General features: G+C 39.8%; 1 protein-coding gene across 1 annotated transcript; it reads right to left on the bottom strand.

The window, feature by feature from the left end:
* Positions 1–626: 626 nt before the first annotated feature.
* Psma3 (proteasome 20S subunit alpha 3) lies at positions 627–20,914 on the bottom strand. Its single transcript, XM_051195961.1, has 11 exons — positions 20,809–20,914; positions 17,436–17,518; positions 12,574–12,697; positions 11,695–11,796; positions 11,539–11,612; positions 9,150–9,222; positions 7,926–7,991; positions 5,253–5,299; positions 1,841–1,908; positions 1,489–1,553; positions 627–787 (listed from the first exon to the last, which is right to left on the bottom strand). Exons 1-11 carry the CDS (start codon positions 20,827–20,829, stop codon positions 743–745), a joined length of 768 nt encoding a protein of 255 aa, XP_051051918.1. The 5' UTR covers positions 20,830–20,914; the 3' UTR covers positions 627–742.
* Between the last annotated feature and the right edge of the window lie 581 nt (positions 20,915–21,495).

Genomic DNA, 21,495 nt, shown 5'->3' with positions numbered 1-21,495 from the left:
AGAATATGATCTTTGTATTTAAAGAGGGCTAGAGAGATGGCTCAGTGGTTAAGGGGACTTGTTTTTACAACAGGATTAGGAACAGTTTCCAACACCCGTAGTCTTTCATAGCCATCCATTACTCTAGTTCCAGGAGATCTAAATACTTCTTTTTGGCCTCCATGGGTACCAGGTAAGGACATGGTATATATACATGTGCAAAAACACAACACAAAATTAATCTAAAACTTCTTTTTAATTCTAGGTAAGACAATGTATTTTTTTGATTGTTTTGAGATAGGGTTTCTCAGTGTAGCCCTGGCTGTAAAAGTAACAACTTGCTTTGTAGACCCATCTGCTTCTGCCTCCCAAATACTGGGATTAAAGGCATGCACCATGCCCACATAGCACTAAGAATACACATACATGCACACACACAAATGTATTTTTATATTTATTGGTGTTTTGGCTGCACGCACGTCTGTGTGAGGATGTCAGAAGTCCTGGAACTGGAGTTACAGACAAGTGTGAGTTGCTAAGTGCTTGTTGGGAATTGAACCTGGAAGAACAGCCAGTGCTCTTTAACCTCCGAGCCATCTCTCCAGCCCAACCCCACTAAGAATTTTTAATCAAACATGAATACAATGAATGTTTATAAGACAAAAATTTAATGAAAATTGATCAGTGGGTATATATGATCCATGGTGCTAGTAATATGAAACTGTCACAAAAATGTAAAACAGAAGAGATGAAGAAGAAAATATTACATATTATCATCATCGGATTCATCTTCTTCCTTCAAAGATTCCTGTTAAAAGAAAAAAAAGTACTTTAAGTTTTACATCTTGTTACATCCTATGGAACCTACATTTTTAAACTTCTGTAACTACAACCTCTGTTATTTATACTTTAAAAATACTACCTCAAAAAAAAAAAAAATTGTATTAGCCGGGCGTTGGTGAAGAGTGCCTTTAATCCCAGCACTCAGGAAAGAGAGGCAGGAGGATCTCTGTGAGTTTGAGACCAGCCTGGTCTACAGAGTGAGTTCCAGGACAGGTAGGGATACACAGAGAAACTCTGTCTTAAAAAAACAAAAAAGTACCTTAAAGATAACTGAGTGTATAAGTGATGATTTAATATAAAAGCATTAAATGTGTGGGGGGGGCATCTTGGAATTTTCTTCCTTTCTTTCGTTTTTGTTTGTTTGTTTGTTTGTTTTTAGAGACAGGATTTCTCTGTGTAGCCCTAGATAACCTGGAATTTTATAGACCAGGCTGGCTTGGAACTCAGAGATCACCTGCTTCTGCCTCCTGAGTATTAGGAGCACCACCACCACACCTGGCAGAATTGGAAACTTCAAGTAGAACTTTTTTTTAAAAAAACTAGGACAAGTCTATCCTCTCTGGAAGTAACCTAAAAAAACTGTTATCCTTAGTTCACATATCAACCAAGTTACCTTATGACTCAGCCCATAGGAGTGTTTACAACAGTGTTTATGCTGTTGCTTACCTTGGCATATTTTTCTGCTTCCTCCCTTATATCTTTTGGAACAATTTCATGTCTTCCTTTAGTTACTGTAAAGTCAAACCATATATTAAAACTGAGGATTGTGATTTGCAATACCATTCCCTTTCCCTAGTGTACAAGTAAGTAGGGTTCATTTTTTGTTGATTCCTCCCCCAATACTCAAGTCTTCCAAATTGAGCTTACTTGTGAAAATAACAGTACGACAAGGAGATAAAACATCACGTAGATGTTTCAATGACAAGTATTCACATCAATTACTGCATAGAGCAGTCACATTAACTCATCCTAACATGCAAATGAATTCTAGAACATATACAAGTCAAAGGTAACTTACATTCACCAACCCAGCTGAGCTCTAGTTCAAAAGCTTTGTCCTTAACTTCATCATGTACTATATAAATTCTACAAGAGAAAAGAAGACATTGACACCAGGACAAGTTCTATGGACACCGAGTACAAGCTGAACATTTCATGCCTGGTGTTATTTATAAAATAGTACACTCCCCAGTCTAGTTTTAACGTTATAAAAAAGACAAATTAGGAGTTTGAGACAGCACTTGGTTCTCAGCACCCACAGGATGCTGACTTAAAACCATCAGTAACTCTTTCCAGGGTATCCAATACCTTCTCTGGCCCCCTTGGGCACCACATACACACATGGTACATACAAGTGAAATACTTACACGCAGAAAATTTTTTAAAAAATTCTTAAAATGATAAATCCCTACAGATACTGATTACCTCTATTGTTCAGTTTTTAAAGCTTCAAATAAAAAAAAAAAAAACCATCTCAGAAAGAAAACAGGCTGGAGATGGAAAGGCCATCATGAATTGTGTGCTTTTTCAAGATAACCCACTTTTTTCTATTAAACAAATTAAACTTCAAAAACTAACCAATAATTTAAACCCCTGTCCAAATTACTTAAATGCCACTATGACTAGTTGTTATGATGTAAACACATTACAGACTTACAAACAATAAAGCATATAAGCAGTTACAATAACAGTATAAACAATTGAGTAACAGCTGACAACAATGGCTCATGTCTACAGTCTCAGGAGGCTAAGGCAGGAAGTTCTGAATGAGGCTGGCTACAAATTAACACTCCGCTCCCCCCACCCAACACAAAAGGTACCCACACAAAGCTTTCCTCCTTATACTTCCTTTGGAGGCTCTGTGAAAGCCTTGTTATAGACTACAGCAAGAGAGTACCTTAGTTACACAGGAAAGGATGGCTTCCTGAGAGGGAATTTCCAAACGTCTACATACCGCTTACACAAAAGTATTAAAGGTGCCAAAGGGCTGACTTGAAAGATTGCCTCAGAGAAACTGGATTGTATCATATTCACACTATTTTAAGGAAATTACTTTCACTTTCTAACGTAATATAGTTCTTCACTGGTAAAAGAGCACTGCGTGCAAGGATTTATGGACTCGGTGTCTGTCACACTACAGCTTCCATGATGAGATTCTTTTTTTTTCCCTTTTAAATTTTATTTTGGGAAGGAGGCTGCAAGGGCAAAGGAATAGGGAGATGTAAAATGCATAAAAATCAATACAAAGTTAAAAAAAAAAAAGAGTGACTGCTTGCTTCACAATAGACTGTGAATAGGGGAGAGGGGTCTTGCAAAGAACTGTAATAGCAGGAAACAAAATCCCTTTGTAAGATATTAAAAGCATCATCTTTTTATTAATCATCATCGAACCCAGATTTCTACTTGTTTGTAGTATAAAATACAATACCTGAAAATTTCTATTGCATGAAGAACCAACTCAATAAACTTGTTCATGTAGTTTACCTGAGAAGGTATCTACAAGATATTTTAATAGAAGTGCTGGCACTTTAGTCTACAATTACTTTTCTGAGGGTGAGGGCTTTTTTGAGACAGGCTTTCTCTGTATAGTCCAGACTGTCCTGGAACTCACTCTATAGGCTAGGCTGGCCTCAAACTCAGAGATCCATTTGCCTCTGCTTCCTGAGTGAGTAGGTATCTTTTTGAATTACCAGCCACCTGGTGTTCTGACTTTTATTGCTTAATATTTCAAAACTTGTTATCTGGTCTCACTTTGTACCTGAAATATTAATCCTGTTTTCTTAATTTTAAAAGTTTTGTTAAAAAAAAAAAAGCCATATATGATGAATATAATAAACCTGAAAAAGATTCAAACAGCAGCTGGTAATCACAAGCCAGCCTCTAAAATCCCATACAGAGACAACTATAAAGTTAGTGAGGCTAAGTGTGTGACTCAACGTCAGAAAAGGGTCAGTATGTGTGATGCCCATGTTCTATTCTAGCAACACATATACACCCACAGTGTTTACTGTTTTATAAAAAACATAGTATAGATTTACTTATTTTATGTGTATGAATGTTTTGCCTATATGTATGTGTGTGCTTTGTTACCCATGTAGGTCAGAAGGGGGGTCAATCTCAGACCCCTTCTAACTGGAGTTACATATGGTCAGCATGTGGGTGGAGGGAATGGAACCAAGGTCCCCTGCAAGAGCAACAAGTGCTCTTAACTGCTAAGCCAATTCTCCAGCCCTTGTAAGCATTCAAAAGTCGAATTTCTAAATGTCTACTATGTCCTCTTCCTGTCTTTGAATCCTACTACATATATACAAGTTTACTTTATCACAATCTTTATTTCTATACCCCATTTACAAATTAAAAAAATATACCAAAATATTTAATTAATATATCTTTATTAAAAATATGATCTTTAGGGACTGGATGATAGCTCAGCAGTTAAGAAGACAAGCTACTCCTCTTAAATAAGCCTCATCCCTGATGCCCAAGCAGCATGATCCCAGAAACACAGCTGCTAAATTAAATCAAGGCATTGATACTCTGTCCCTCCCTCAACTTTAAAGCTAGTGAGCAGACAGTACAAGGCCAACAACTATTCCCCCCCTCCCCACAGAAGTGTGCTCAGGGTGGTATGGTATCCCACTCCCCTTAATTTTGCTACTGTGCAAGTTCTTCCTCTCAGAGACACATTGCCTTGGGACCTACTAAAGGTGCAGGAATTAGAATAGGATTTGTGGACAGCACAACCACCCTCAACACTTCAGTACACCCTCCAGGAGCCTGGAGGAAGGGGCTGGTTGGAAGAAGTAACCTCAACAAAAAAATTAATAAATAGCTCTGGTAGGGCAAGGAGGACCTCCAGGGTAAGTTACACCATAAGAGACCCTGACACACCTAAGTTGCATGCCTAGAATGCCAGATGGGCAGCAGTGGCCCAGCTGTTGCATTGCTTGTGCACATATATGCCTAGACAAACACTATGAGACAGGAGGTGGCCATCACAAGGATGCTCCACGTCAGACGCATCTGGTCTGGAAGGCTGCCTCCAAGATGGAACAGCAGTGGTCTCCGGTTTGTCACAAGCTTTATTTCCCTACCCCATTCATTACTTGAAGATGTAACTTCCAGGCACATGCCTTTAATCCCAGAGATAGAAACAGATGGATTCTCTTTTGATTTCTAGGGTATCCAGGGCTATGTTGTGAAACTTTTGTTTCCAAATAAAAATGTAACTTGAATATATTCAGGGTTTTATCTCAGTGGTACAGCACATACTTAGCATATATAAAGCCCTAAGTTCAATTCCCAGTACACACCCCATATACAAAAACATTTTCAAACATAATAGCCTCTTAAGAATTATGTACAGCGACATTAGGTCAAGATTTTTTTTTTTTTTTCTGGGTGGCAGATAAAAGTTTCAAACAACTTACATTTTTGCAACTTCTTTAACTACATCACGGCAAGTCATTTCTTTCATCTACAAGAAAAGCATACTAATTAATTTTATGTAATGTATCAGACCAGGAGTGGTGATGCACACCTTTAATTGCAACACTTGGGAGGCAGAGACAGATTTCTGAGAATTAGAAGCCAAGCCTGGTCAACAAAGCAAGCTCCAGGACTGCCTGGGCTATATATAGACCCTGTCTCAAAGGAAAGAGAGAGAATGTATAAACTATTTGCCTATTTTCATAGCATAGTATTAATTACCTGTGCTCTTTTACTTTAAGATTGGACAATAGCCTAATCCAATTAATTAATTATATAGGAGGTTATGAACTGACAGGTGAGAACTGATCCTCTGCAGGAACAGTAAGTGCCCTCGACCACTGAGTCATCTCCAGAGCTCCAGGGACAACTTTTCTTTTTAGGTGACAAGGCTTCTCTGTGAAGGCTTGGTTGTCCTAGAACTCACTCTGTAGATCAGGCTGGCCTCCCAAATGCACAGAGATCCACCTGCCTCTGCCTCCTGAGTGCTGGGATTAAAGGTGTGCACCATTGACACCCGTTTTAACAACTTTTAAGAATCAGCTGGGTGGTGGTGCACAGTTTTAATCCCAGCACTCAACAGGCATAAGCAGGCAGATCTCTGCATTCAAGACCAGCCTGGTCTATAAAGTGAACTCCATGACAGCCAGTGCAGTTACAGAGAAACTCTGTCCCAAAAAACAAAACAAAAAGGTTTAATTAGGTTATTAAAGGAATTGTTTCAGGTGATATAAATATATTTAAAGGATTTTATTTCCTTTGATTTCATGGAAGATAAAAGCATAGAGCAAAAGTAGGAAGAAGGAAAAAAGTAAATTAAGAAGCCAAACAGGTGAGATGACTCAATCTGTAGTGAATGGCATATACCACACACACACACACACTACTTCCAATAGCATACCATGGCACATGTGCTCAAAAGCTTATGTATCAACCAGATTACACAGTGAGACTTAACTCAAAAATACAAACAAAAAAAGCTGTTTACATTACATTAGAAACAACTCATTGTTCTCCAGTAAAGAATTAGAAATCAGGAGAAACATCTAGTTGGGTATCCAGCTTAGGCGTCTGAATACTATAGGCATCAGAAGAACTGGCTAGTGTACTGGCACACACCCATGATTGAGGTACAGAGTTGGAACTATAATGACAGGTTTAAAAGTGTTTGAGCAAACCAGTTTTCATTTTTCAGATACTAAGGTGGTGAAAGATTATAATACTCATAGTGGTTCAAATTATGATACAAGATTTAACTATGTTATCTTTCAAAGAGATTCATTAATATTTTGTTCATTTGTTTAGGACCATCACCCATATCAGGTAGCTAACCATCAGAGTATGCAATTCTAGTTCCAAGGGAGGTGATTTTTTTTTTTTTTTTTTTTTTTTTTGTAAGATTTATTGTGTTTACAATGCTCTGCTTACATGTCTGCTTCAACACCAGGAAGAGGGCACCAGACCCAATTACAGATGGCTGTGAGCCACCATGTGGTTGCTGGGAATTGAACTCAGGACCTTTGGAAGAGTAACCAGTGCTCTTAACCTCTGAGCCATCTCTCCAGCCCCTGGGAGGTGATATTTTCTTCTGGCCTCTGTAGGCAACTGCATTCACAAGTGTATATATAAAAAATTTGAAACTTCAGGTAGCAAAAGAAGACGATAAATAACTAGAGTATTTGGGAAAATCAAGCTTTAAAGAGAATATACTAATAGATGAACATCTAGTTTATGGCTAGCAAAAAGTGGGTGGTTTTATCTCAATGCTTAGCCCAGGCTGACCTCTAAATTTGCATTAAATCCTTCTGAATCCCAAGATTACAGGGGTACACCCACTAAGCCACATTTAAAGGGTAAAGGGAAGTTTTAAACTTCATGCTTTCTTTAGGCACAAAGTAAGGAAAAGCACTTGAGCAAACACTAAGATTTTTAAAATAAAGCTGTGTCCAAGGACAAGATGTAGAAGAAAAATCAAAACAAAACAAAAACCTTTTTTTAAAATTGCAGTTGACCTAAGAATGGACTTAAAGGATTTTTTGTTTGGGGGCTAGAAAGATGGTTTAAGAGCACTTAATTCTCTTGCAGAGGGACCCAGGTTCAGTTCCACAACACCTACGTGCTCACACCATCACTACAGATCCAGGGAGGCAGATCCCTTCTTCAGGCCTCCTTAGGTACTAGACACAGATATTTATTTATGCAGGCAAACCCCTCATACACAAGATGTCAATCGTCTGTCTGTCTGTCTTTCTTTTATTTTATTTTATTTTTGGTTTTTCGAGACAGGCTTTGGAGGCTGTCCTGGAACTAGCTTTTGTAGACCAGACTGGTCTCAAACTCACAGAGGATCTGCCTGCCTCTGCCTCCCAAGTGCTGGGATTAATGGCATGCACCACCATCACCTGGCTACAAGAAGTAAATCTTTAAAAAATTGTTTTGTAATTTTTTTTCCTCAAGTCTTTACAGAAGCAAACAAATTCATGGAGGGATACACAAGTCACAGATAATTTAACCAGTTAACTTGACAAAGTTTCTAAACAACAGGCCACATATTACTGGACTAAGAGGTTTGTAAATCCCAGTTCTATCCAAACCCACAATTCTATATACTTTACCTGAAGCTTTTCTATTTCTGTCTTTGCAGCTTGCCTGGCTTTGCCAATGGCACAGCCCCAATAACCCTATGTAAAAATGAGAGAAAGAAGAAAAGTCAATTAGTACATATTATGATGGTGCACACCTCTAATTCCAACACTTGGGTCATAGAGGCAGGTAGATCTCTGATTAGAGACCAGTCAAGACAACATGGTAAGACCCGCCTCTCAAGAAACAAACGAACAAACAAGAACAAATTAAAGAAATAGCCAGATACATTCACATGAATGTCAGGAATAGCAAGCCTACTTCTAGAAAAATCTAAGTTGGGGCTGAACAGGAGGCCCTGTGTTTTAGAGCACTTGCTGTTCTTGCAGATGTTATGTTCAATTCCCAGCACCTACATGACTGTTTACAAACATCATTAACTCTAGCTCCAAAGGCTTCAATGCACTCTACTGACCTTTGCAGGTACCAAGCACAGACAAGATTCACATACATACAGACAAAACACACACAAAAATAAAATGAGTAAATCTAATTTAAAATTTAAGTTGGTTCCCACCCCTGTGCTAGATTTCCAACCCAGCTGCTCTACTACTGAGCAGCACACCTTGCCCTATATTCAGACTTAAGACATAATACAATGATGAGACAATCACACAATCATATACATACTCAAAAAAAAAAAAATTGTTTACAAGGTAGTTCCTGTAATGAGCATCCTGAAAGCCAGTCATGAATGTTCTCTACTTCATAGCAGTATGTTCATTAATATAAAAAAATACTTTCCTCAAATGAGTTTAGGGTATTTATTCTTTTCCCTCCCCAAGACAGGGTCTCTGTGTACAATAGTCTTGGCTGTCCTGGAACTCACAGATCCATCTGAGTGCTGAAATTAAAGGTCATGTGCCACCATGGCCCAACTTTAGGTATTTACTATTTAATGCTGTGGATTAAAGCCAAGGCCTCATTCAACCATTTTGCTACACCCTGGTGTTTCTTTTACTCTGAGTCTTTTAATCTTTAGTAAGCTGTCAAGATTTTTTTGTGATAGCTCAGGCTAGCCTTGAATTTGTAATTCCCTGCCTCTCCTCCCTAAGTAGCTTGGACTACTGGCCTCCATCACTATGCCCAGCTTCAACTGAGTTTAAACAAGATCTTACACAATTGCAAATGTGGTGAGTGGTAATGAAATGGCATTTAACTACAGTAGAATTTTAAATTATGTAAAATGTACTCACATATGAAACACCCGAGGGATCAATCATATAAAGCTGTGCACCATCATTCGAACTGTAAGACCCTAACATGAAACTGCATAAAAACAACAGTTTACAACATGATTCACACACAGTACCATTATATAGAAGACCACTATGATGAAACTGTAATTAGATTTTCTCTGATAAATTAGTAAGAAACATAACATAGTTTAAGTTCTTCGTTTGATAATACAGCTTTAATAAAAACTAGTTATTAAACTAGAGTATTCAAACTCCATGTGACCTGTTTAGTCAATCTTTCTTTCTTTTAAAGGTGTGCACCAATATGGCCTGGCTAGTCAACCTTTCTTATGAAGTTTTTTATTCTGCAATGTCAGCAATGTAGTGAGAGAAGGAAAGGGCCTGATGGGCAAAGCGACTGTACAGTAAAAGGCTAAAGGGACAACTGTGGTGAAAGCAATGATCACAAATGGCTCAATATTTTATATGTTCAGCAAATTAAAATTAGGTTTGCTAAATGATCATGAATTACCAATTTTCTGAAACTATTTCTTTTAGAGAAACCAGCCTTATGTTAGCCTATCACACCATGCATAACAACCCAAGAGCCAACCATCCCAATCTGTGCCCAGCTTTTCCACATCCAAACTGATGCAATTCTTTCAGAATATATATCTAATTATCATTTAAAAACCCCTCAGCATGACCTCTCCTAAAACCTTTCATTTTGGAGCTGTTACACATTGGCCTCTTTGTACATCTGTAGCATCCCTTCTGCATACCTTTTTACTGTGTACTCCCGGAAATGCCCGTATTTGACACCAGCATATGACAGTCTTCACCCATCCCCCAATATTTCATGCACGTTTCCTTGTCACCACTCTGGAAACAGACCACTCCTTAACTGCCACCCCAAGTATTCAGTACCAACGCCTAGATCCTATCATTTCATCTCTACTGGCTGTTTCATCAGTGTGATCTCTGTGTCTCCACATTAAAGACTGATTCATGGTACATGCCCAAGAAACCACTATTCCTAGAAAGGAGCTGATGAACATGGAACTCAGTCACAATGAAAGGCACTCTACAGTCAAAGAGAGCTTTAATGAGTAATCTGAATGACACCCTTAACAATGCGCTATTGGGGTCTAACTGGTAATAAGATTCAGGTTTTCAATAGATCTGTCATTTCTCTATTGAAATGTGGTGGATAAACAATTTAAAGGCTGGATTATAGCTATATAATAAGATACCTGATTGTGATTAAGCATAGCCAACCAGATTTTGTTTTCTTAGAGACAGTCTTTTGTATCCCAAGTTGGTCTCAACTATGTAGCTAACAATAACTTCTGACCTTCCCCGCTCACCTCACAAGTATGAAGATTACAGGCTACACTACCATGACTAGCTTATGAGTTGTTGGAAAACAGACACAGGGCTTTGCTCATGATATTTAAGTACTACACCTCCAACCACCTCAAACTTAGTCATAACAGTTCTCCCAAGAACCCTTATTACAATTTAACAACTATTCTATTTCTTGCTACAAGAGAATCCCCTTTCTCCAGTAAACACTTCATCTTAGCAACAGAAACTGACTATCCTAAATTATGAATTGTAATTTTGTATAGAATCACTGCTGACTGCTTAAGAAAAAAAAATCCCACCTCCACTTAGAATCATTTTATTTAAACGTTTAAATAGCTATACCTCATGTCAAGATAGAAAATACTTGATTATCAGGGACATAACTGCAGAGAATTTATTATGGTTAGATTAAAATCATAATTACAATCACTTCAGGACTATGATTCCTTTCACTATACAGTTTTTAGGATTTTGTTTCCCTCGATATCCCAGCCCGGAACTCACTGTATAGCCTAAACTGAGCCTGAACTTGAGGCAATCCTCTTACCTCAGCCTCTTGAGGACAGGGATCACAGGCATGCACCATCATATCCAGCTTAAAAGTACACTTTTAACGGTTGCCTACTACTTCTTGGTGACAATTTATATTTCAAGTGTCTCAGAGGCTAATCTGAGGCTCAGGGAAAGGTTTCTCAGTGAGGAGAGTGCTTGTTGCACAAACATGAGAACCTGAGTTTGAATTCCCAAAATGGACAAAAAAAAAGAGTTTGGTGTATGTCTGTAACCGTGGCACACTGGTAGAACAGATATTAAGAAAAGGCTAGCTGAACAGTGGTAACCCACACCTTTGATGCCAGCAAAGGCAGGTGGATCTCTGTGATTTGAAGGCCAGCCTGATCTACAGAGCAAGCAAGTTCCAGGACTGGCTCCATACTACTGAGAAACCCTGTCTTAGGGAAAAAAAGGAAAGGAAAAAAAATTTGTGAAGAAAAATAACTACTGTATGATTAAGACTTAAAGGTCTCACAAAATTTCATACCTGCAGCCAAAAGGTCTAACAGCACTGTAGAGTGTATAAGCGTGTACATACATGGCCACTCTGTCTGCAAGATGCTGTAATTATGGAGGGAAAAATAACCTTATTAATACATTTCCATTACTGTTCAAAAGGTTCCTCAACATATTATCAACTTACTTTTAGAGGAATGTTATAGCCAAAGTTAGATCTAAAGTTGGATGCTTCTTCTCTTGCTATGTCTGCTAAGGAACGAGCATCTGCCAGCAGACCTGCAACTGCCTGGAGGAAGAAAGAACCAATTTAATAGACAGTACTATAGATACCAAAGGAAAACCATCGACTATAAGTATCATTTAAATACCATCTCTGCTTAAAGGGCTCTAAAAGTAATTTTGATGTTTTAATGTAAGATCATAGTTAATTACAACTCAAATGCTCAGCGTTCAAAAAGGACATTTGGATCAGAGTTCACATTCCCAAATTACCACCTAATTGCAAAGAATAAAAAACAAAGCCCTAGCCAGTCAGGTGGTGGTGGCACACCCCTTTAATCCCAGCACTTGGGAGGCAGAGGCAGGTGGATCTCTGTGAGTTTGAGGTTTGATTTACACTCAGATGGTTTAGCTATCAAGCTGTATGAACTAAGAAAAAGCCTAAGGAGCTATTAATGTATTTCTTTCACTTTACATAATTTCTTCTTATACCTTACTACAAAGTGTTTTGATAACATTTAGTGGAAACAAAAAGCTTAACATTCTTTGCCTGAAAATATTTATCCCCTTAGTGATCTATGCTATTAAGATCTCAATTCTGCATACTCCAAATCACTTTCTCATCCTTAAGGCAATTTGAATTTCCTTGTCACCAGTAAGGTTATGAAATTGTTTCCTTTGTTTTAGAAATTGAATGATCAAAACTCAATAAAATTTATTGATGTGGCTGCTCAAACATTACTACCTTAGTATTAATAAATTCTTAAAAACAGACTGTAATGTCTTTTGTTTATATCAGAAGTAATCAGAAAAATAAGGTGAACATTTTAAGGTGTGATCTTACCATTCCAACATGTCGATCAACATTAAAAAGTCGTTTATTGGAGCCTTCTTCATAAAGTTTAGAAAGGACTAATTTTTCTACCCCAAACACAACACCGTCTTTACATCTGATCCCAATAGCTGTACTGAAACAAGAAGAAATTTTTCTTAGTTGAAATAGAAGAAACTTAAACTTATATATAAAATAAATAAAATCAAAGGGTTGGATACAATTCAGATGACACAGCAATGGTCTAGCTTGTGAAAGCTCTAAGTTCAAACAAGAAAAATGGTGTGTACATACTTGTAATCCAGTACTTGGGAGATGGAGCCCGCAAGAGGATCAAAAGTTCAAGGTTACTTGGGCTACGAAGCTAACTTTGGGCTGGGGATAACAGCTTAATTGGTAGAGCCTAGCAGGAATGAAGCCCTTGGTTCAAACCCCAGGATCACAGAGATGCCAGGCATAGTGGTACACATCTGCAATCCAAGCACTAGACAGACATGTCAGAAGTTCAAGGTCATTCTCTGCTACATAGTGTGTTGGATAGCCTAAGACACATGGGAACTATCTTAACAATACACAAAATGTAATATCTAAAACTCAATATCCTTAAACATGTATTTTTGTTAAACCTGGCATTACTTTATTTACTGCATTTATATTTTCGGTGTGTGTACTCTCATATTCACATGCACAGAGGTCAGAGGACAACCAAGGGAGTACTTCTTTCCTTCCCCCATGTGGATTTGGGATCAAATTCAGGGCTGGTGACATGAAGTCATCTTACTGGCCCACTTTAAAATATTTTAACTAGTTGCAGGTGGTGGTGGCACATGCCTTTAATCTCAGCACCTGAGAGGCAGAGGCAGGTGGGTCTCTACAAGTTCGAGGACAGCCTGGTCTACAGAGCAAGTTCCAGGATAACCTGGACTGTTTTACTGAGAATCCTATCTAGAAAAAGAAAAGGGAAAAAACAAAACAAAAAACCCAGAGGCCAAATATGGTGGCACCCTGTCTCAAATAACAACAAAAAGATAGTCCTACTATGTAGCCCTTGGCTGGCCTGGAACTCACAATAACCTGCCTCTCAGTGCTGAGATTAAACAAGTGTGCCACGCTACACCAGACCCAGTGAGATAGTGAGATCTGTCTTTAAAACAAAGGTGTATAGTATACACAAAAAAGATGCACTACATACAAACTAAAAAGAATGACTAATAAGTATTTTTCTTTTCATGTTTCTATCAATTTTTCTGCAATAAGTATGTACTGCTTCTAGTAAATATATAAATCAATAAAATATATGTCCTGTTTCAACTTGGATCTTCTTTTAGTATTTTTTGAGACAGGTTTTGTGTATCCCTGGCTGTCCTGGAACTCAGAGACCCACCTGTCTCTGCCTCCCATGTCCTATGATAAAAGGGGTGCACCATTACCATCAAACACAACTCAGATCTTAATCTCAAGTAAAATACAGACAAACTGCATGGTGCTGACAAGATTAAAATCTTACTTAATTTCCCTCTCTGCTGGTGGGGAGGGGTACAAGAAATCCAACCAGGCTTTGCATATTGTAGGCAGACACTCTACCACTCTACTACATCCCTGGTCCTCTATTTTTTATTTCATTAACATTATTAGTAATGCTAATATGTAACAATTATTAATTTTATAAAACTTAGTTTTTTTTCCGTTGAGTCAGGGACGGCACCAGCAAATCTTCAGCTCTGTAGGATCTGTCCTGCTCATCTTTGTTTTGTGTGTGGTGCTGGGGATCAAACCCAAGGCTTTGTGCATGTTAGGTAAGCGCATTACCAATAAACTACATTCTGGGCCCTTTCTAAGTCTAGGCATGTTTTCTCTGTGTAACAACCTTGGCTGTCCTAGAACTCCCTCTGTAGACCAGGCTGGCCTTGAATTCAAGAGATCCACCTGCCTCTGCCTCCTGAGTGCTGGGATTAAAGGTGTACAAACCACCACCCAGCTCTCCTGAGTTTTTGTTTTTTTCTTTTCGTTTTTTTTTTAACTTCAGCTGGTTGAACCTGTAGAACTATGTGTAAACTGAGCTAACTGTATTTACAACTATAAGCTATTTTAATAAGTATTAAATATTAGTATTAGTAATATTAAATAGGTCAGCAATTTATCATTAGGTATTTGTTGTAACGACCAATAAATTCTCCTGTCAATCTGATTTTTCTTTGTGTGGTGCTCAGGATGGAACCTAAGAACTATACATGCTAGGCAGTATTCTACCACTGAACTACATTACCACCAGCAGGCCCCATATACTGGCTAATTTTTTCAAAAGCTCTGAAAACATTTTACAAATAAATAAGCTGAGGCAAAAAGATTGTATGTCCATCATTAGCAAGTAATACATCAATGGTCAAACTCAGGTGTAAGACCTCTCTTGTGTGGGTCACTGCCCTTGGGATTCTGCCAGCTCCCATCTTCCTAAGTGTCTGGTTAGGAATACTCTCAAAGACATTCAGGAAACCAGGGCTAGGGAGAGGCAGAGACTATACCTTAACAGAAACATGCAAACATTTCTATTATTCAAGTAAACTAATACTTAAATATTCAGCTTTTACTTATGTTAAGTGCTGATATAACCTATGGCCTACAGAAATAAAAGCTTTTTCAGATCCCCAATAGTTTTTTTAAAATATAAAGCATACAAAAACCTGTACATAGTGACACATGTCAGTAGGCTGAAACTACAAGATCACAAGTTTTAAGGTCTAGGCAACATAGCAAGTCCTTTGTCGGTTTTGGCTATATACTGAAGATGTAAAATAAAATAAAGATATAAAAGTTTGTGGGGCTGTCAAGATGACTGAGTGTTTAAGCATTATGACCCAAGTTTAGTCCAAGTTCTACTGTCCACCACAATCCCACAAATTGTCCCCTGCTCTCTATGCCTCTGAACACACACAGAATACACACAATAAAACATTTCCAGCTGGGCAGTGGTGGCACCTCCCTTTAATCCCAGCACTCAAGAGTCAGAGATAAGCAGATCTCGAGTTTGAGGTAGCCTGGTCTACAGAGTGAGTCCCAGGACAGGCAGGAACACACACCCACACACACAAACCAAAAACAGAAAACTCTTCCAGTTGGGTGTGGTGATGCACTCCTTTAAAAGCACTTGGGAGTAGAGGCAGGTGAGTCCTTTTGAGTCTGAGGCCTAACAATCTAGTACTTATAAGAACCTTCACAGCTAGGTTCTTCAATGAGACTAAAGAGACCAAAATAGCATCTTTGCCTTTTCATATAAGAGTACACTATCTCTTTATTTTTTAGAGTGTGAGTGTGTGTGTGTGTACGCACACATGTGCAGAAGCTTGTGGAGATCAGAGGTGACAGATCCCCGAGTTGGAGTTTCAGGTGGTTGTGAGCTGCCATGTAGTTGCTGCAAGAACAGTACAGTCTTAAATGCTAGACCATTTCTCTAGCCCCCTAAGAATACTTTCATAAAACAGTTATAATCATGGCATATATATTTCTAGTATAGTGGCTTTAGGCACCTACTTGTGTGCCCCTAATTAGTTATTTTGGTGTTTCTTAAACTTAACAGGTATTTCTAGTGGCAAAGCACTTTCCTATCATACACCCAACACAAGAAAAAATTAATCACCCTTTGATATAGAACACAATCTTAAAATTACCCGTTTAAACACTACACCACTTATGGGTGCTAGAGGTCAAATCTGGGGCTTCATGCATACTACACAAGCAGCAAGCACTCTACCAACTGAACTACATTCTCAACAGTTTTTTTTTTTTTTTTTTTTTTTTTTTTTTTTAATTGGTTTGGTTTGGTTTGGTTTTTTGAGACAGGGTTTCTACATGTAACAGCCCTAGCTGTCCTGGAACTCACTCTGTAGAACCGCCTGCCTCTGCCTCTGCCTCCCGAGTGCTGAGACTAAAGGTGTATGACACCACCGCCGCCTGGCCTCAATAGTTTTCTTAAAATAGGGGTGTGCACATCTGCTATTCTCTGTGTATGTCTGAGTGGGTAAATGTATAGAGGGCAGCAGAGTTATAGGCAGCCACTGGAAGCTAAGCGAGTTCGTGGCACTGGGGTCTCCACCACCATCATGATTGTGCAGCATACACTCAGCCCCTGAGTTATCTCTCAGTCCCAGTTATTTCTTTATACAGAAAAAAAGCACCTTTAAACCCAGCAGCTGGGAGGCAGAGGAATCTCCTTAGGTCACCCTGGCCTACAGAGTTCCAGACCAGTCAGGCCTACACAGTAAGAATGTTTTTTAAAAAAATAAAGGCTTCTCTTCCAAAGGATCCAGGTTCAATTCCCAACACCCACATATCAGGTCACAACTGCCTCTAACTCCAGTTCCAGGGGATCCAACATCCTCAATACAGACATATATGCAGGTAAAACACCAATGCATATGGAATAAAGTAAAAGGAAAAAAATTTTTAAAATAAACTGAAAAGGCTAACAACAGTAGGTAAAAGTGTGCCACATGCAAGCCTGATTACCTGTCAAACCCTGGAACCCAAGTAAAGGTGGAAGATCTGTACAAGAAAGAACTCTGAAGAGGACTAATAAAAAGTTGAGATTATGCAAGGCAAGGTGGCACACACATTTTGTCCCAGCAATGGGAGGTAGACATCTGTGAGTTTAAGGCCAGCCTGGTCTACAAATTGTGCTCCAAGACAGCTAGTGCTGTTACACAGAGAAACCCAGTCTCAAAAAACAAAAAAATAATTAAAATAAATAAAAGAAGTTGAAATTACTTCAGGGTATGTGTTTATACTAAAGCAATATACAAAGTCTGATTGCCACAACATACAAGATAAAAGATAATTCCTGGCTAAAACATTCACTCAAGTAAAACAGTGCTTCTTACCTACTGTTTTCCACAGCCTTCATAGCATACTCAACTTGAAAGACTCTTCCATCAGGAGAGAACGTAGAGGCTGACAGATCATACTGACAACAAAGAGAGCAATGGAAAGTTTACAGGACATGTCTTTGCCAACAACAGTCATACAATTCTTTCCAAATAGATCAAACACCAGGAATGTTTATCCTAATAGAGAATGCTTTGTTGCTCAGGGATAACTAATTACACACCTTAGATGTCTCCTGAAAAGTAATGGGTCCAGATAACAAAAGATATGGCTCAGCTGTCATGGGTACCTGTTTCTATTGCAGAGAATATGGGTTGGGTTCCCAGAACTCACAAGGTGGTTTAGAACCATCTGTAATTCCAGTTCTAGGGGGATCCAAAGCCCTCTCCTGGCCTCCATTAGGCATGTACAGGGTCCATACATGTTACATAAAACAGCTATTAAAAAATAGTCTAAATAATGAATGCAAATCTCAAGCAAGGTCAGAACTTTACACAAAACTCTTTTTAAAAAGCATTGCTGCTGGATATGATGGCACATGCCTTTACTCCCAGCACTCAGGAGGCAGAAGCAGCCAGATCTCTGTGAGCCTGGTATACAAATCGAGTTCCAGGACAGCCTGAGTTCCAGACTGTTAGAGAGAAACCCAGTCTCAAAATAAAAAAAAAAAAAAAAAAAAAGGAGTGTTGTATGAATAACACTGAAGTCAGATCATTAGATCATTTACATTTTTATCTAAGGCAGGAACCAAGAAAAGACCTTGGTTAAATAAATCATTTAGCACTCATCAACATTTGTTGATGTCACTACATGTATTGAGTCACTACATGGAAATATAAAGTCCTTTTATGTTCAAATCAGAGGAAATCACAAATATACATGGTCAATATTAACAGGTGTGATCAAAGTCAGACAAAAGAAAGATGAAAATGAAGGGTAAGGGATATTGGGAATTACCACAAACTGCTTAGCAAGGAAAGCCTTACTAAGGCAGTCAGACCTCAGTGACAAGGGAAAAGTCACCTACGATATGAAGAATTTTCCTTATGGAAGGGATAAGCCTAGCCCAAACCAAGGAATTGGTGTCTTGTAAGTGGAGAAGAAACGAGTAAGAGAGAAAAATCTAAAACATGGTCCAGGGCCAAACTTGGCCGGAGGAGATAGTTGACATTTTATTCTTGATAGCTGAGGTGTAGACCTGAGGAGGTGGTATGAACTAATTCACACTATTTACAGTCATCTACAGTGCATGTACCCTGGTGTACACCAAGAGGTCACAGGACAACTTTCCAGAGTCAATTCTCTCTCTACCCTGTGGTACCTGGGACTCAATTCAGCTGTTAAGTCTTGGTGGCAAGCACCTTTATCAAGTGAGCCATTTCACAGGCCCAAATTGAAGCATTAAAAAAAAAAAAAAAAAAAAAAAATCACTTTGGCTTAGGCTAAAACAAATTTAGAGGCAACAAGTGTGTGTGTGTGTGTGTGTGTGTGTGTGTGTGTGTGTGTGTGTGTGTGTAGCTCAGACAAACATTCCTAACAATAGTGGCTTCGCCTATACAATAAAGAAGTCACTAACCTTTGGAGACACAAACATAAAAACAAAAATAAAAACACTTGTACAGCTAGGAATGGAGCTCACCTAACATGCACAAGGTCTAGGTTTAATCCCTAGGCCTGTAATACACATATGGGAACACACACAGACACACGGGGTTTGTGTGTGTGTTTGTGTGTGTGTGTGTGAGAGAGAGGAAGAGAGAGAAAAATGCTCAAGAATATATAGCTTTCAGTGTAAAATAAAAAAGCAATCAAAGACAAATGACCCATTTTCCTTCTCATTTGATCGTGAAAACTGGACCATTCACTGAGCTGAAGGCTAGAGGAGCCTGTCCAACTAGAGAATTCACAAATGCTGCCTTGCTTCCTGTCTAAATAATAAGCACTCCAGGCTGACACAGGAGGAGCAGAGTTCTAGGTCAGCCTAGGCTTTTTAGTATGGCCCTGTCTCAAATCCCTCCCACAGTATTTTTTTAATAGAATACAGTTAGGATTTGAAACTCACTGGCTTGCCTACTATCTCTTGAGGCCCTGGGTTGGCCTTTCCATCTACCCAGCAGTAGAGGTTAAAAATAAATAAATAAAATGGACAGAAATGAGCAACAGATACTGGTATTTACAACTCTTGAGAGACGTGAAGCCAGCAAACAAGCCTTAAACAGTGAAACTTCCTAAGGCTCAGGTTATTACTGTTATACTAAAATATTCCACATGGAATATCACATGACTATTGGTGGATGGACAATAACACTGACACACTGCAGTGTGAATCTGCAGTGAGTATATTACTAAGCATAAATTCAAAAAACCTATTACATGACATTAGTGCTTCAGTACCTCGTAACCAATTAAATCATTCCAAACACCAGTAAATAGATTTAATCTTGAGCATCAAATCTTCGTGGATCATTTTTGTTTTTGTTTTTTTTTTTAAAGACAGGGTCTCTTTATGTTATCCTGGAGCTCATTATGTAGACCAGGTTGGCCTCGAACTCACAGAGATCCTCCTGTCTCTACCTCCCAAGGGCTGTGTGAGGCACCACCTCATCAGGCGAACATCAAAATCATGGAGGAGATAAGAATAACCAAGAAACCTATAATTCATTCTTCTACTGTTATAATCAACAGATATTCGTTCAGTAGTTTCTATACGGAAACAAAGGAAAGGTGGAGGAAATCACTGCACACGGGGTGTGTTTTGCAAATTAAAACACCCAACTTGCAAACCCTCAATACACTTCACAAAATTCTGAGGCACTAAGGTCCCTAGATGACCCTTGCCAAAAATAATTTGTTCGTGAAAAGCAATCGGAGGAGAAAGGCAAAGAAGTCATGCGATCCAGCCTTCGAGGTTCTGTCACGACAGGTTTCCAGGGACTGCCCAGTGACTCGAGTCCAGAGGAGGCCTGTGAGTCAGCAGCACCTGCACGGGCGGGCCACAGGCCGGGTTGCAGGCACAATCCCGGGCACTGCAAGCAACAGGGACTCGCACGGGGACGGGGTGGGATGAGGTGGGAGGGGGCTCTCCAGGGTCGAACTCGGGCCCGAATGCACTCGGGCAGGCCGCACGAGTTTTCACTTTCGGTTTCTTCAAGCAGCGGAAGAAAGTGACTCAGCAACCCAGGCTGTGGCTGCGCGGGGCGGCCACACCGGGCCCGAAACGCCGCAGGAGCCGGGGTCACCGAGACGAGGGCCTGGGACGCGGCGGAGGCCACGCGTCCCCAGGACTCAGGCGGCGCCCGGGCTCCAGCGGCCCGTAGCGCCACACTCCCTTCAACGCCGACCTGGAGAAGACGGCGCGAAGACACTCACCCCGGTCCCAATGGAGCTCATGGTTCCGACCCCGGAGGCCGCGCAGCGCTTCCAGGCCTCAAGTGCCGCTCCTACGCCGCTCGCTGCGTAGGCTAGTAACAGGCTCGCCCATTGGCTGCGCTCTCCACCAATAGCCTTTCGCTTTGCGGCTCGTTCCGCGGGCTGCGTAGAGGACTGTAGGACTGGGAGGGGTGAGCAGAGGCGCGCGTGCGCAGAAACCAGAGAGGCGGTTCCCTGGGGAAGCTGGTGAAACTGGCTGCGGTTGTCTCTAGAAGCGCTAAGGTCGTTGCCTGGTCCCTGGTAGTTCTCACCAGCCAGGCTTGGTCCTCTGTAGCCCCGTTACAGACAAGAGTACTTAAAAGCCAGAAGGAGATTTATTGAATTGTGCCCACTTTAGAAAGGGACGAAAAGGCCCAGTGACCCCCGTGGCCCTCTTTAAGTTTATCTTCAGAGTCCTGATGTGACATCTGGGTTTAAATGGAAGCAAGTGGTATGTATGCATAACTAAGTGGTCCTGACCACGATAAAATACCTTCCCATCATAGTTTCAGCCTGAAAGGTGGTCTGCCACGACGCATGAACTGTGAAATCTATTTGTGAGAGAAAGGGTGTCCTCTGTCTGGAACCATGCATCGCCATGCATCGGCTTCTTCTTCACCCAGCATAAAATTCTGGAGAAGTTCCTGC

Source organism: Phodopus roborovskii, unplaced genomic scaffold, assembly GCF_943737965.1.
Source record: "Phodopus roborovskii unplaced genomic scaffold, PHOROB, whole genome shotgun sequence".
In the NCBI taxonomy this organism is placed as follows: domain Eukaryota; kingdom Metazoa; phylum Chordata; class Mammalia; order Rodentia; family Cricetidae; genus Phodopus; species Phodopus roborovskii.
This window is presented reverse-complemented; position numbering and strand designations above follow the sequence as displayed.